General features: G+C 43.1%; 1 protein-coding gene across 1 annotated transcript in view; it reads left to right on the top strand.

Annotated features, from left to right (window-relative positions):
* LOC128660490 (uncharacterized) overlaps window positions 1–13,107 on the top strand; it is a gene marked incomplete in the record, with an annotated part of 570,712 nt that overhangs the window by 314,133 nt on the left and 243,472 nt on the right. The window contains 1 exon segment of the mRNA XM_053714367.1: window positions 10,833–10,969. Coding sequence (XP_053570342.1) covers window positions 10,833–10,969 — 137 coding nt within the window.

The raw sequence follows: 13,107 nt of genomic DNA, 5'->3' as shown, positions 1-13,107 counted from the left end.
TTTCTCAGATCCAATGGATAAAAAATTAGAGGGTTACCTTAAGAAAATGTTTGTTCAACAAGGTTTTATATTACAGCCTCTTGCATGCATTGCACCTGTCACTGCGGCAGCGGCATTCTGGTTTGAGTCTCTGGAAGAGGCGATTCGCACAGCACCATTGGATGAGACTTTGAGCAAGCTTAGAACGCTTAAGCTAGCTAATGCGTTTGTTTCGGATGCAGTAGTACATTTAACCAAACTTACGGCTAAGAATTCCGGATTCGCCATACAGGCGCGCAGAGCGCTATGGCTTAAATCCTGGTCAGCAGATGTAACTTCTAAATCTAAACTACTGAATATTCCTTTCAAAGGGCAGACCTTTTTCGGGCCCGGCTTGAAGGAAATTATTGCTGACATTACTGGAGGTAAGGGCCACACCCTTCCTCAGGACAGGGCCAAATCAAAGGCCAAACAGTCTAATTTTCGTGCCTTTCGTAATTTCAAGGCAGGAGCAGCATCAACTTCCTCCGCTCCAAAACAGGAAGGAACTACTGCTCGTTACAGACAATGTTGGAAAGGCAACCAGTCATGGAACAAGGGCAAGCAGGCCAGAAAGCCTACTTCCGCCCCTAAGACAGCATGAAGACAGGGCCCCCTTTCCGGAGACGGATCTAGTGGGGGCAGACTTTCTCTCTTCGCCCAGGCCTGGGCAAGAGATGTACAGGATCCCTGGACGTTGGAGATTATATCTCAGGGATACCTTCTGGATTTCAAAACTTCTCCTCCACAAGGGAGGTTTCATCTGTCAAGGTTATCAACAAACCTAGTAAAGAAAGAGGCATTTCTACAATGTGTACAAGACCTCTTAGTGATGGGAGTGATCCACCCAGTTCCGCGAACGGAACAAGGGCAAGGGTTTTACTCAAATCTGTTTGTGGTTCCCAAAAAAGAGGGAACCTTCAGACCAATCTTAGACTTAAAAATCTTAAACAAATTCCTAAGGGTTCCATCGTTCCTAGATGACATTCTGATACAAGCGTCAAGTTTTCAAAATGCAAAATCTCATACAGAGATAGTTCTAGCATTTCTGAGGTCGCATGGGTGGAAAGTGAACATGGAAAAGAGTTCTCTGTTTCCACTCGCAAGGGTCCCTTTCCTAGGGACTCTTATAGATTCGGTAGAGATGAAGATTTAACTGACGGAGTCCAGGTTATCAAAACTTCTAAATGCTTGCCGTGTCCTTCATTCCATTCCAAGCCCATCAGTAGCTCAGTGCATGGAGGTAATCGGCTTAATGGTCGCGGCAATGGACATAGTGCCATTTGCGCGCCCGCATCTCAGACCGCTGCAATTATGCATGCTAAGTCAGTGGAATGGGGATTACTCAGATCTGTCCCCTTTACTGTATCTGGACCAGGAGACCAGGGATTCTCTTCTCTGGTGGTTGTCTCGGGTTCATCTGTCCAAAGGAATGACCTTTCGCAGACCAGATTGGACGATTGTAACAACAGATGCCAGCCTACTAGGCTGGGGCGCAGTCTGGAACTCCCTAAAGGCTCAGGGATTGTGGACTCAGGAGGAGAAACTCCTTCCAATAAACATTCTGGAATTAAGAGCAATATTCAATGCTCTCCTAGCTTGGCCTCAGTTAGCAACACTGAGGTTCATCAGGTTTCAGTCGGACATCACGAACATCACGACTGTAACTTACATCAATCATCAAGGAGGAACCAGGAGTTCCCTAGCGATGTTAGAAGTCTCAAAGATAATTCGCTGGGAAGAGTCTCAATCTTGCCACCTGTCAGCGATCTACATCCCAGGCGTGGAGAACTGGGAGGCGGACTTTCTAAGTCGCCAGACCTTTCATCCGGGGGAGTGGGAACTTCATCCGGAGATATTTGCTCAACTGATTCTTCGTTGGGGCAAACCGGAACTGGATCTCATGGCATCTCGCCAGAAAGCCAGGGACCCGGGAGCGGTGCTGATAGATGCACTAGCAGCCCCTTGGGTTTTCAACATGGCTTATGTGTTTCCACCTTTTCCGCTACTGCCTCGACTGATTGCCAAGATCAAACAGGAGAGAGCATCGGTGATTCTGATAGCGCCTGCGGGGCCACGCAGGACCTGGTATGCAGACCTAGTGGACATGTCGTCCTGTCCACCATGGTCTCTACCTCTGAGGCAGGACCTTCTAATTCAGGGTCCTTTCAACCATCCAAACCTAATTTCTCTGAGGCTGACTGCATGGAGATTGAACGCTTGATTCTATCGAAGCGTGGTTTCTCAGAGTCGGTTATTGATACATTAATACAGGCTCGGAAACCTGTGACCAGAAAAAAAAAATTTACCATAAGATATGGCGTAAATATTTATATTGGTGTGAATCCAAGAGTTACTCATGGAGTAAGGTTAGGATTCCTAGGATATTGGCTTTTCTACAAGAGGGTTTAGAAAAGGGTTTATCCGCTAGTTTGCTAAAGGGACAGATTTCTGCTCTGTCTATTCTTTTACACAAACGTCTGGCAGAGAATCCAGACGTCCAGGCTTTTTGTCAGGCTTTGGCTAGGATTAAGCCTGTGTTTAAAGCTGTTGCTCCTCCGTGGGGCTTAAACTTGGTTCTTAAAGTTCTTCAGGGTGTTCCGTTTGAACCCCTTCATTCCATTGATATTAAGCTTTTATCTTGGAAAGTTCTGTTTTTGATGGCTATTTCCTCGGCTCGAAGAGTCTCTGAGTTATCTGCCTTACATTGTGATTCTCCTTATCTGATCTTTCATTCAGACAAGGTAGTCCTGCGTACTAAACCTGGGTTTTTACCTAAGGTTGTTTCTAACAGGAATATCAATCAAGAGATTGTTGTTCCATCATTATGTCCTAATCCTTCTTCAAAGAAGGAACGTCTTTTGCATAATCTAGACGTGGTCCGTGCCCTGAAGTTCTACTTACAGGCAACTAAAGATTTTCGGCAAACTTCTTCTCTGTTTGTCGTTTACTCTGGACAGAGGAGAGGTCAAAAGGCTTCGGCTACCTCTCTCTCTTTTTGGCTTCGTAGCATAATACGTTTAGCCTATGAGACTGCTGGACAGCAGCCTCCTGAAAGAATTACAGCTCATTCCACTAGAGCTGTACCTTCCACCTGGGCCTTTAAGAATGAGGCCTCTGTTGAACAGATTTGCAAGGCTGCAACTTGGTCTTCACTTCATACTTTTTCCAAATTTTACAAATTTGACACTTTCGCTTCTTCGGAGGCTGTTTTTGGGAGAAAGGTTCTACAGGCAGTGGTTCCTTCTGTTTAATGTTCCTGCCTTGTCCCTCCCATCATCCGTGTACTTTAGCTTTGGTATTGGTATCCCATAAGTAATGGATGACCCGTGGACTGAACACACTTAACAAGAGAAAACATAATTTATGCTTACCTGATAAATTTATTTCTCTTGTAGTGTGTTCAGTCCACGGCCCGCCCTGTCTTTTTGAGGCAGGTTCTAAATTTTAAATTATAACTCCAGTCACCACTGCACCCTATAGTTTCTCCTTTCTCGTCTTGTTTCGGTCGAATGACTGGATATGACATGTGAGGGGAGGAGCTATATAGCAGCTCTGCTTGGGTGATCCTCTTGCAACTTCCTGTTGGGAAGGAGAATATCCCATAAGTAATGGATGATCCGTGGACTGGATACACTACAAGAGAAATAAATTTATCAGGTAAGCATAAATTATGTTTTTTCTGAGCCAACATTGTCTAGGGTGGATGCTGTTCAGGAGTCTTCTGACAATGTTCAAAATATGCCGCAGCTTTCTCCTCAAGTGTCCCAAAATTTATCGTCCAAACATCCAGTGCCCTGCGCTTTCTTTCTTACTCCACCTGGAGTTACGTTTCAAGACATCGCTTCCCTCATGTCCTCTGCGATATCTGATGCGTTGTCCGCTTTTCCCATGCTGCAGGGAAAACGAAAGAGGAAATGTACAGAATCAGTGAGTAAGGTTGCTGACACAGTCGTGGCTATTACGAATGTCCCCTCCCAGAAATCTGAGGAGGAAGATACTTCGGTAGCATCTGAGGGTGGAGGCCCAACCAGTCTTGGAACAAGGGAAAGCAATCCAAGAAGCCCGCTATTGACTCAAAAGCAGCATGAAGGGTCTGCCCCCAATCCGGGACCGGATCTTGTGGGGGACAGACTTTCGTTCTTCGCTCAGGCTTGGGTTCGGGAGGTTCAGGATCCCTTGGCAGTGGACATTGTGTCCCAGGATGCAAACTAAAGTTCAAGACCTTTCCTCCCAGGGGCAGGTTTCTGCTTTCAAGATTATCTGTAGACCAGATAAAAAAAGAGGCGTTCTTAAACTGTGTTCAGGACCTTTCCGACCTGGGAGTAATAGTTCCTGTCCCAATACAGGAACAGGGTCTGGGGTTTTACTCCAATCTGTTCGTGGTTCCCAAAAAAGAGGGAACCTTCAGACCAATTCTAGATCTCAAAATTCTAAACAAATTACTCAGAGTACCGTCCTTCAAGATGGAAACTATTCATTCCATTCTTGCATTGGTTCAAGAAGTTCAATTTATGACAACGGTAGATTTAAAGGACACGTACCTGCATGTTCCCATCCATAGGGACCATCACAAGTTTGAGGTTTGCATTTCTAGAGAAACACTTCCAGTTAGTGGCTCTTCCATTCGGCCTTGCCACAGCTCCCAGAATCTTTTCAAAGGTGCAAGGATCCCTGTTGGCGGGGCTCTGGTTGCGGGGCATTGCAGTGGCGCCTTATCTGGACGACATTCTGAATCAGGCGCAAAATCCTTTCAACAAGCAAATTCCCACGTGGAAATGTTGTTATCCTTCCTGCGATCTCACGGATGGAAGGTGACTTTGGAAAAGAGTACCTTAGTTCCAACTACAAGGGTAGTTTTCTTGAGAACCATAATAGATTCCTTATCAATGAAAATTTTTCTGACAGAAGTCAGGAAATCAAAGATTTTCGATTCTTGTCTAGCGCTTCAATCCTCTCCTCGGCCATCAGTGGCTCAATGTATGGAGGTAATCGGTCTGATGGTAGCGGCCATGGACATCATCCCGTTTGCCTGTTTCCACCTCAGACCTCTGCAGTTGTGCATGCTCAGGCAGTGGAACAGAGATTATGCGGATCTGTCTCCACGATTACACCTGGATCAGGAGACAAGGGATTCTCTTCTTTAGTGGTTGTCTCAGGATCATCTCTCCCAGGGAACCTCTTCCGCAGACCCACCTGGGTGATTGTGACAACAAATGCCAGCCTCCTAGGAAGGAGGTGGAGCAGTCTGGGGCTCTCTAAAGTCTTAGGGAACATGGACACGGACTGAGTCGGTTCTGCCCATAAACATTCTGGAACTGAGAGCAATCTTCAATGCTCTTTTGGCCTGGCTTCAGTTAGCCTCGGCCCGGTTTATCAGGTTACAGTCGGACAACATAACTTCAGTGGCTTTCATCAACCATCAGGGGGGAACTCTGAGTTCCTTGGCCATGACAGAGATAGCCAAGATAATTCAGTGGGCGGAGACCCACAACTGCTGTCTGTCGGTGATCCACATTCCAGGAGTGGACAACTGGGAAGCGGATTTTCTGAGCAGACAGTCCTTTCACCCGGGGGAGTGGGAAATTCATCCGGAAGTGTTTTCCAGCTTGGTTCTCAAATGGGGACAGCCGGAACTGGATCTCATGGCATCTCGGCAGAATGCCAAGCTTCCGAGGTACGGGTCGAGGTCCAGGGATCCTCAGGCGGTATTGATAGATTCTCTGGCGGTCCCTTGGAACTTCAGTCTTGCATACCTATTTCCCCTGTTCGCTCTCCTGCCTCGGGTCATTGCTTGAATCAAACAGGAGAGGGCGTCGGTGATCCTCATCGCACCGGCGTGGCCTCGCAGGATCTGGTATGCAGACCTAGTGGAGATGTCATCTCTTCCACCTTGGACATTCTACTTCAAGGGCCCTTCCTCCATCCAAATCTAGTTTCTCTGAAGCTGACTGCTTGGAGATTGAATGCTTAATTTTAACTAAGCGTGGTTTTTCTAAGTCGACCATTAAGACCATGATTCAGGCTCGTAAGCCTGTGACTAGAAAGATTTACCATAAGATATGGCGTAAATATCTGCATTGGTGTGAATCTAAAGGCTTCTCTTGGAGTAGAGTTCAGATTCCTAGAATTTTGTCTTTTCTCCAAGAGAGTTTGGAGAAGGGTTTATCGGCAAGCTCCTTAAAGGGTCAAATATCTGCCTTGTCTATTTTTTTACTCAAACGGCGGATGTACCAGACGTGCAATCGTTCTGTCAGGCCTTGGTCAGAATCAGGCCTGTGTTTAACCCGGTTACTCCTCCCTGGAGTCTAAACCTTGTTCTTAAGGTTCTTCAACAGGCTCCGTTTGAGCCTATGCATTCCTTAGATATTAAACTGTTATCTTGGAAGGTTTTGTTTCCGGTGGCTATTTCATCTGCTCGTAGAGTTTCTGAACTCTCTGCATTGCAGTATGAGTCTTCTTACCTTATCTTTCATTGGGATAAGGTTGTTTTGCGTACTAAGTTAGGGTTTCTCCCTAAAGTAGTTTCAGATCGGAACATTAATTAGGAGATTGTTGTTCCTCCTTTGTGTCCTAATCCTTCTTCTCAGAAGGAACACCTGCTGCACAATCTAGACGTGGTGCGTGCATTGAAATTCTATTTACAGGCGACTAAGGATTTTCGTCAGTATTCTGCTCTGTTTGTGGTTTTCTCTGGAAAACGTAAAGGACAGAAACCTACGGCTGTTTCTCTTTCTTTGTGGCTGAAGAGTATCATTCGCTTGGCTTATGAAACTGCTGGACAGCAGCCTCCTGAGAGAGTTACGGCTCATTCTACGAGGGCTGTTTCCTTTTCCTTGAATTCAAAAATGAAGCTTCTGTGGAACAGATTTGCGAGGCGGCAACTTGGTCCTCTCTTCACACTTTATCTAAATTCTATAAATTTGATACCTTTGCCTCGGCTGAGGCTTCTTTTGGGAGAAAGGACCTTCAAGCAGTGGTGCCTTCCGTTTAGGTTCCCTGTCTTGTCTCTCCCTTATCATCTGTGTCCTCTAGCTTGGGTATTGATTCCCAATAGTAATTAGATGATCCGTGGACTCACCATGTCATTAGAAAGAAAACAAAATTTATGCTTACCTGATAAATTTATTTATTTCTTGACACGGTGAGTCTACGGCCCGCCCTGTTTTCTTAAAGACAGGTTTTGTTGGTATGTTATAAACTTTAGACACCTCTGCACCTTGTTGCTTCCTTTCTCTCCTTTGCTTTGGTCGAATGACTGGGGTTGGAGACAAGGGAGGTGATATTTAACATCTTTGCTGTGGTGCTCTTTGCCGCCTCCTGCTGGGCAGGAGTGATATTCCCAATAGTAATTAGATGATCTGGGGACTCACCGTGTAAATAAATTTATCAGGTAAGCATAAATTTAGTTTTTCGTTCCTTTCGCAACTTCAAAGGACAAAATTCCTCCTCTTCTTCTAAACCTGAGCAAGCCAAGACCTCATGGAGGTCTAACCAGCCTTGGAATAAGGGTAAGCAATCCTAGAGACCTTTCTCTGATTCTAAATCAGCATGAAGGGTCCACCCCCGATCCAGTCATGGATCAGGTGTGGGGCAGGCTTTCCATCTTTCAGCAGGCTTGGATTCACAATGTCCCAGATCATTGGGCAGTATAAATAGTCTCTCAGGGATACAGGATAGGATTCAAATCTTGTCCTCCCAGGTGCAGATTTCTCCTGTCAAGATTATCTGCAAACCAGGTAAAGAGAGATGCTATCTTAAACTGCATAATGGATCTCGCTTCTCTAGGAGTGATTGCTCCAGTTCCTCTGGCAGAACCAGGTCAAGGATTTTATTCTAACCTATTCGTGGTTCCCATGAAAGAGGGAACTTTTCGACCTTTTTAGACCTTGTGTCTCAATAAATTTCTCAAGATTACGTCCTTCAAATCGGAGACTGTCCGTTCTATTCTCCCTTTAGTTCAGGAGGGTCAGTTCATGACTACCATCGACAAGGAACATTTCCAATACCTGCTATTTTCCTTTTTGGACAAACACTTCTAGGGGCTCTTCTGGCAGTGGCCAAATCTCAGGGAATTGCGGTAACTCTGTATCTGGACGATATCTTGGTTCAGACGCCATCTTTTCATTTAGTCAGATTTCATACGGATTCTCTGTGGCCGATTCTACACTCTCAGGGGATGGAAGGTGAATCTCGAAGAGTTCCTTTTCGCCAAATGCCAGGGTATGTTTTTTGGCGACATTCATAGACTCGATCTCTATGAAGATTTTCTTTACTGAGGTTAGAAAATCCAACCTTCTTGCTGCTTGTCTGTCACTTTAGTCCTCTGTCCATCCATCAGCGGCTCTGTGTATGGAAGTGATTGGTCTAATGGTGGCTGCCATGGACATTATTCCTTTTGCTCGTTTCTATCGGAGGCCTCTACAGTTATGCATGCTCCGACAATGAAACGTAGACCACTCGGACCTCTCTCAGAGGATACTCCTGGACAACCAGACGAGAGACTCTGTCCTGGGGGATATCCCAGGATCATCTGTCCCAGGGCACATGCTTCCTGAAACCATCTTGGGAGATTGTGACCACGGATGCCAGCCTGTCGGGCTGGGGAGCAGTTTGGGGTTCATTAAGAGCTCAGGGACTTTGAACTCAGGAGGAGTCTTCTTTACCAATAATCTCCTAGAGTTGAGAGCAGTCTTCAATGCTGTATCAGCTTGGCCTCATCTGAGTTTGCTCCGGATTATCAGATTCCATTAGTACAACATAATTTCGGTGGCGTATATCAACCACCAGGGAGGAAATTGGAGCTCCTTTGCTATGAAGGCGGTGACTCGCGTTCTTCAGTGAACAGAGTCTCACAATTGTCACCTTTCTGCCATCCACGTCAACTGGGAAGCAGATTATTTTAGCAGGCAGACTTTTCATCCAGGGGAGTGCGCCCTTCAGTTTTTGTCTAGCCGTGGGTTTTTGATACCATGCTTCAGGCTCGTATTACGGTAACTTGCAAGATTTACCATAAGGTGTGACGTAAATACCTTTATTGGTCCGTATCCAGGGGCTTCTCTTGGAGTTGGGTGAGGATTCCCTGTATTCTGTCCTTTGTTCAGGAAGGCCTGGAGAAGGACTTGTCAGTCAGTACTCTGAAGGGTCAGATCTCTGCTCTGTCGATTTTTTTTCATAAACGTCTGTCAGACCTACCAGACGTTCAATCCTTTGTTCAGGCCTTGGTTAGAATCAGACCTGTGTTTAAACCCGTTTCTCCTCCATGGAGCGTTAATCTTGTTCTTAGGGTTTTGCAGCAGGCTCAGTTTGAGCATATGCACTCTGTTGATATTAAATTGTTATCTTGGAAAGTTTTGTTTCTCCTCGCTATTTTTACTGCTCGCAGAGTTTCTGAGCTTTCAGCTCTGCAGTGCGATACCCCTTACCTTATTTTTTATGCGGATAAGGCGGTCCTTCATACTAAGTTGGGATTTCTTCCTAAGGTAGTGTCGGACCGCAATATCAATCAGGAACTTGACGTTCCTTCATTCATTCCTAATCCTTCTCAGAAGGAATATTTGTTGCATAACCTGGATGTTGTGCATGCTCTGAAATTCTATCTGCAGGCAACTAGAGACTTTCGACAAACTTCTGCCCTTTTTTTTGTTTTCACTGGTAAGCCTAAGGGCCAGAAGGCCACTTCTACTCTTTCTTTTTGGTTAAGAAGTGTTATTCGGTTGGGTTATGAGACAGCTGGACCACCGCCTCCTTCTGTGGAACAAATCTGCAAGGCGGCGACTTGGTCCTCGTTGCATACTTTTTCCAAATTTTCCAAACTCTAAACTTTTGCCTCAGCTGAGGCTTCTTTTGAGTGTAAAGTTCTTCAAGCGGTGGTGCCTTCTGTTTAGGTCTGCATCCCTTCCGTTCTGTGTTCTCTAGCTTTGGTATTGGTTCCCACTTTTAATTGCATAGATTTGTGGACTCTCCATGCCATTGGAAAGAAAACTAAATTTTTGCTTACCTGATGATAAATTATTTTCTTTCCTGGCATGGATAGTCCACGACCCGTCCTTAAAGGGACAATCTAGTCCAAAATAAACTTTCATGATTCGGATAGGGCATGTAATTTTAAAGAATTTTCCAATTTACTTTTATCACTAATTTTGCTTTGTTCTCTTGGTATTCTTAGTTGAAAGCTTAACCTAGGAGGTTCATGTGTTAATTTCTTAGACCTTGAAGGCCACCTCTTTTCAGAATTAACAGTTTTTCACCACTAGGGGGTGTTAGTTCATGTATTTCATATAGATAACACTGTGCTCATGCACGTGAAGTTATCTGGGAGCAGGCACTGATTGGCTAAACTGCAAGTCTGTCAAAAGAACTGAAATAAAGGGGCAGTTTGCAGAGGCTTAGATACAAGTTAATCACAGGGGTTAAAAGTATATTAATATAACTGTGTTGGTTATGCAAAACTGGGGAATGGGTAATAAAGGGATTATCTTTTAAAACAATAAAAATTCTGGTGTAGACTGTCCCTTTAATTTATTTTTAAGACGATTTTTTGTCTATTTTCAAACCTCAGGCACCTCTATAACCTTTGTGTCCTCTTCTCTTTCCATATTCTTTTGGCTGAATGACTGGGGGTTTATGGGAAGTGGGAGTGATACTTAACAGCTCTGCTGAGGTGTTCTTTGCCTCCTCCTGGTGGCCAGGAGTTGAATTCCCATTAGAAATTGAATAGATTTGTGGACTCTCCATGCCAGGAAAGAAAATAATTTATCAGGTAAGCATAAATTTTGTTTTATGGCATAAATGTTATCTTTTTTTTCTTTAAGGTTTAGACTATGTGGTGGAACACAAGTTAGTCAAATCTAACAAGAGTGTCTTGAAGTGCAACTTGTGTAATTGCAGTGGGAAAGTAGCTAAGATGATTAACCATCTTATTGGTATACCACACATAATGAAAGTTTTGGTAAGTATAAATTCCATTTTTAGTTTTAATTTTTTACATAATTTAACAAATAGGAAATCTCAATGATACATTAAAACAAAAACTAGCAAAGCAGCTAATATGGAGCGCTCTATATATTTCTGCAAATGAAAAGCCCGTTTTTTAAAAATACTATTAAAAACAGGAGCACTTTCATTCATCAAAGTTTACAAAGCAGCCGTTTTGAATAAAAACTTACCTTTTTTTCTTTTTACAGCAAGGGAAGCTTCCCCCTCCTGGAAATCCTCTCTTCACACATCAGCAGTGACTAATCTGGCTTTCTCCAATCACGGCTTTCCCCCCAGGGTAGTCATTGCCTGAGGCCATGCTGTGATTGGAGGAAGCCGGTTAGTCATTGCTGACGTGTGAAGAGAGGATTTCCAGGAGGGGGAAGCTACTCTGGCTGTGAAAAGAAAAAAAGGTAAGTTTTTATTCAAAACGGCTGCTTTGTAAACTTTGATGAATGAAAGTGCTCCTGTTTTTAATAGTATTTTTAAAAAACGGGCTTTTCATTTGCAGAAATATATAGAGCGCTCCATATTAGCTGCTTTGCTAGTATTTTTAAAAAACGGTCTTTCATTCATCAAAGTTTACCTTCACTTTAAGTCCCAAATAGGAGACAACAGATGTTGACGGATTTCTGCAGATTCTTTTGGTAAAGAGAAATCAGGCTGCACTTCTCCTTGCACTTGTGGTGGAACGATTCTGAAATATCAAACAAATAGAGGGGTGCCTCATGTACATATCAGTCAGTTACATCCAGCAAAGTGATCTTGTGCAAATATAGGGGTACTCACATTTAGCAAAAGCACAGTGATGTGCTAGTAGACGCAGGCTAATAGCTTGTGGTGTATCAGTTCACCCCCTCCCGGCAACAGGAACGGCCCAAGGGTTTTCCAGATTTTCAAAAAAACATCATGCTGTATACATTAAAGGGACAGTCTACCATAGAATTGTTACTTTTTTTCAAAGATAGATAATCCCTTTATTACTCATTCCCCAGTTTTGCATAACCAACACAGTTATATTAATATACTTTTTACCTCTGTGATTACCTTGTATCTAAGAACCTTCTTCCAGCCCCCTGATCACATGACTGTGACTGTTTATTATCTATTGTCTTACATTTAGCATTGTTTTGTGCTAAATCTTAAATAATCACCTGTGCCTGAACACAGTGTTATCTATATGGCCCATGTGTACTTTCTGTCTCTTTGTGTTGAAAAGAGATTTAAAAAGCATGTGATAAGAGACAGCCCTCACAGGCTTAGAAATTAGCATATGAACCTACCTATGTTTAGTTTAAACTAAGAATACCAAGAGAAAAAAGCAAATTTGATGATAAAAGTAAATTGGAAAGATGATTAAAATTAAAAGTCCTATCTGAATAATGAAAGTTTAATTTATTCTAGACTGTCCCTTTAAGCTATACCACACTGCTAGTTTAAAATGTAATCTTTTAATAAAAAGTAAATTAAACACAAGGCAGTGAGTATATGGGGGCATACCTTTTTTGTTCACTCGTATATATTTACATATAAATTCACTTATGGTATTGATTACCTTCTTTATGACAATCATTATAAACTTTTATATATATCTAGGGGTTATTTCTTACTTTTATTTTATTTTTTTCAGATACATTGCACATAAGGTTCACATCAGTGTGTATCACATGTATTATTTAGTATAAATACTATATACCGGTATGCTCCTCCAGTTAGATTGATTGCATGCATTATAATCATATGATGCTGACGATATACTTTACTAAGAATACTTTTTTGGATGATGGCTACACACATATATATTTATCACTTTTATAAATGTATATAGGCTTATTTGATCTAAAGGAGACATTACACAGTCTTCACACATTCATTTCACACAGCAATAGGTGGATTGTCTATATCTAATAGTTATTTTAAGTATATGGTTTATCACTATAGTATACACTCCAACACCCATTAGAGATGATATGTCTGAATTGTTCCTTTTTTAATTACACATACATATTCACTTTGTACTGCGCAAATATGTATATTTCTTTTTAAAGACACGATGAGTCCACAGATTTCATCCTTGTGGTATTACGCCTCCTGGTCAGCAGGAGGAGGCAA

This window comes from Bombina bombina, chromosome 5 (genome assembly GCF_027579735.1).
Source record: "Bombina bombina isolate aBomBom1 chromosome 5, aBomBom1.pri, whole genome shotgun sequence".
Taxonomy (NCBI): Eukaryota; Metazoa; Chordata; class Amphibia; order Anura; family Bombinatoridae; genus Bombina; species Bombina bombina.
The sequence above is the reverse complement of the archived record's forward strand: the minus strand, read 5'-3'. Positions and strand labels throughout refer to the sequence as shown.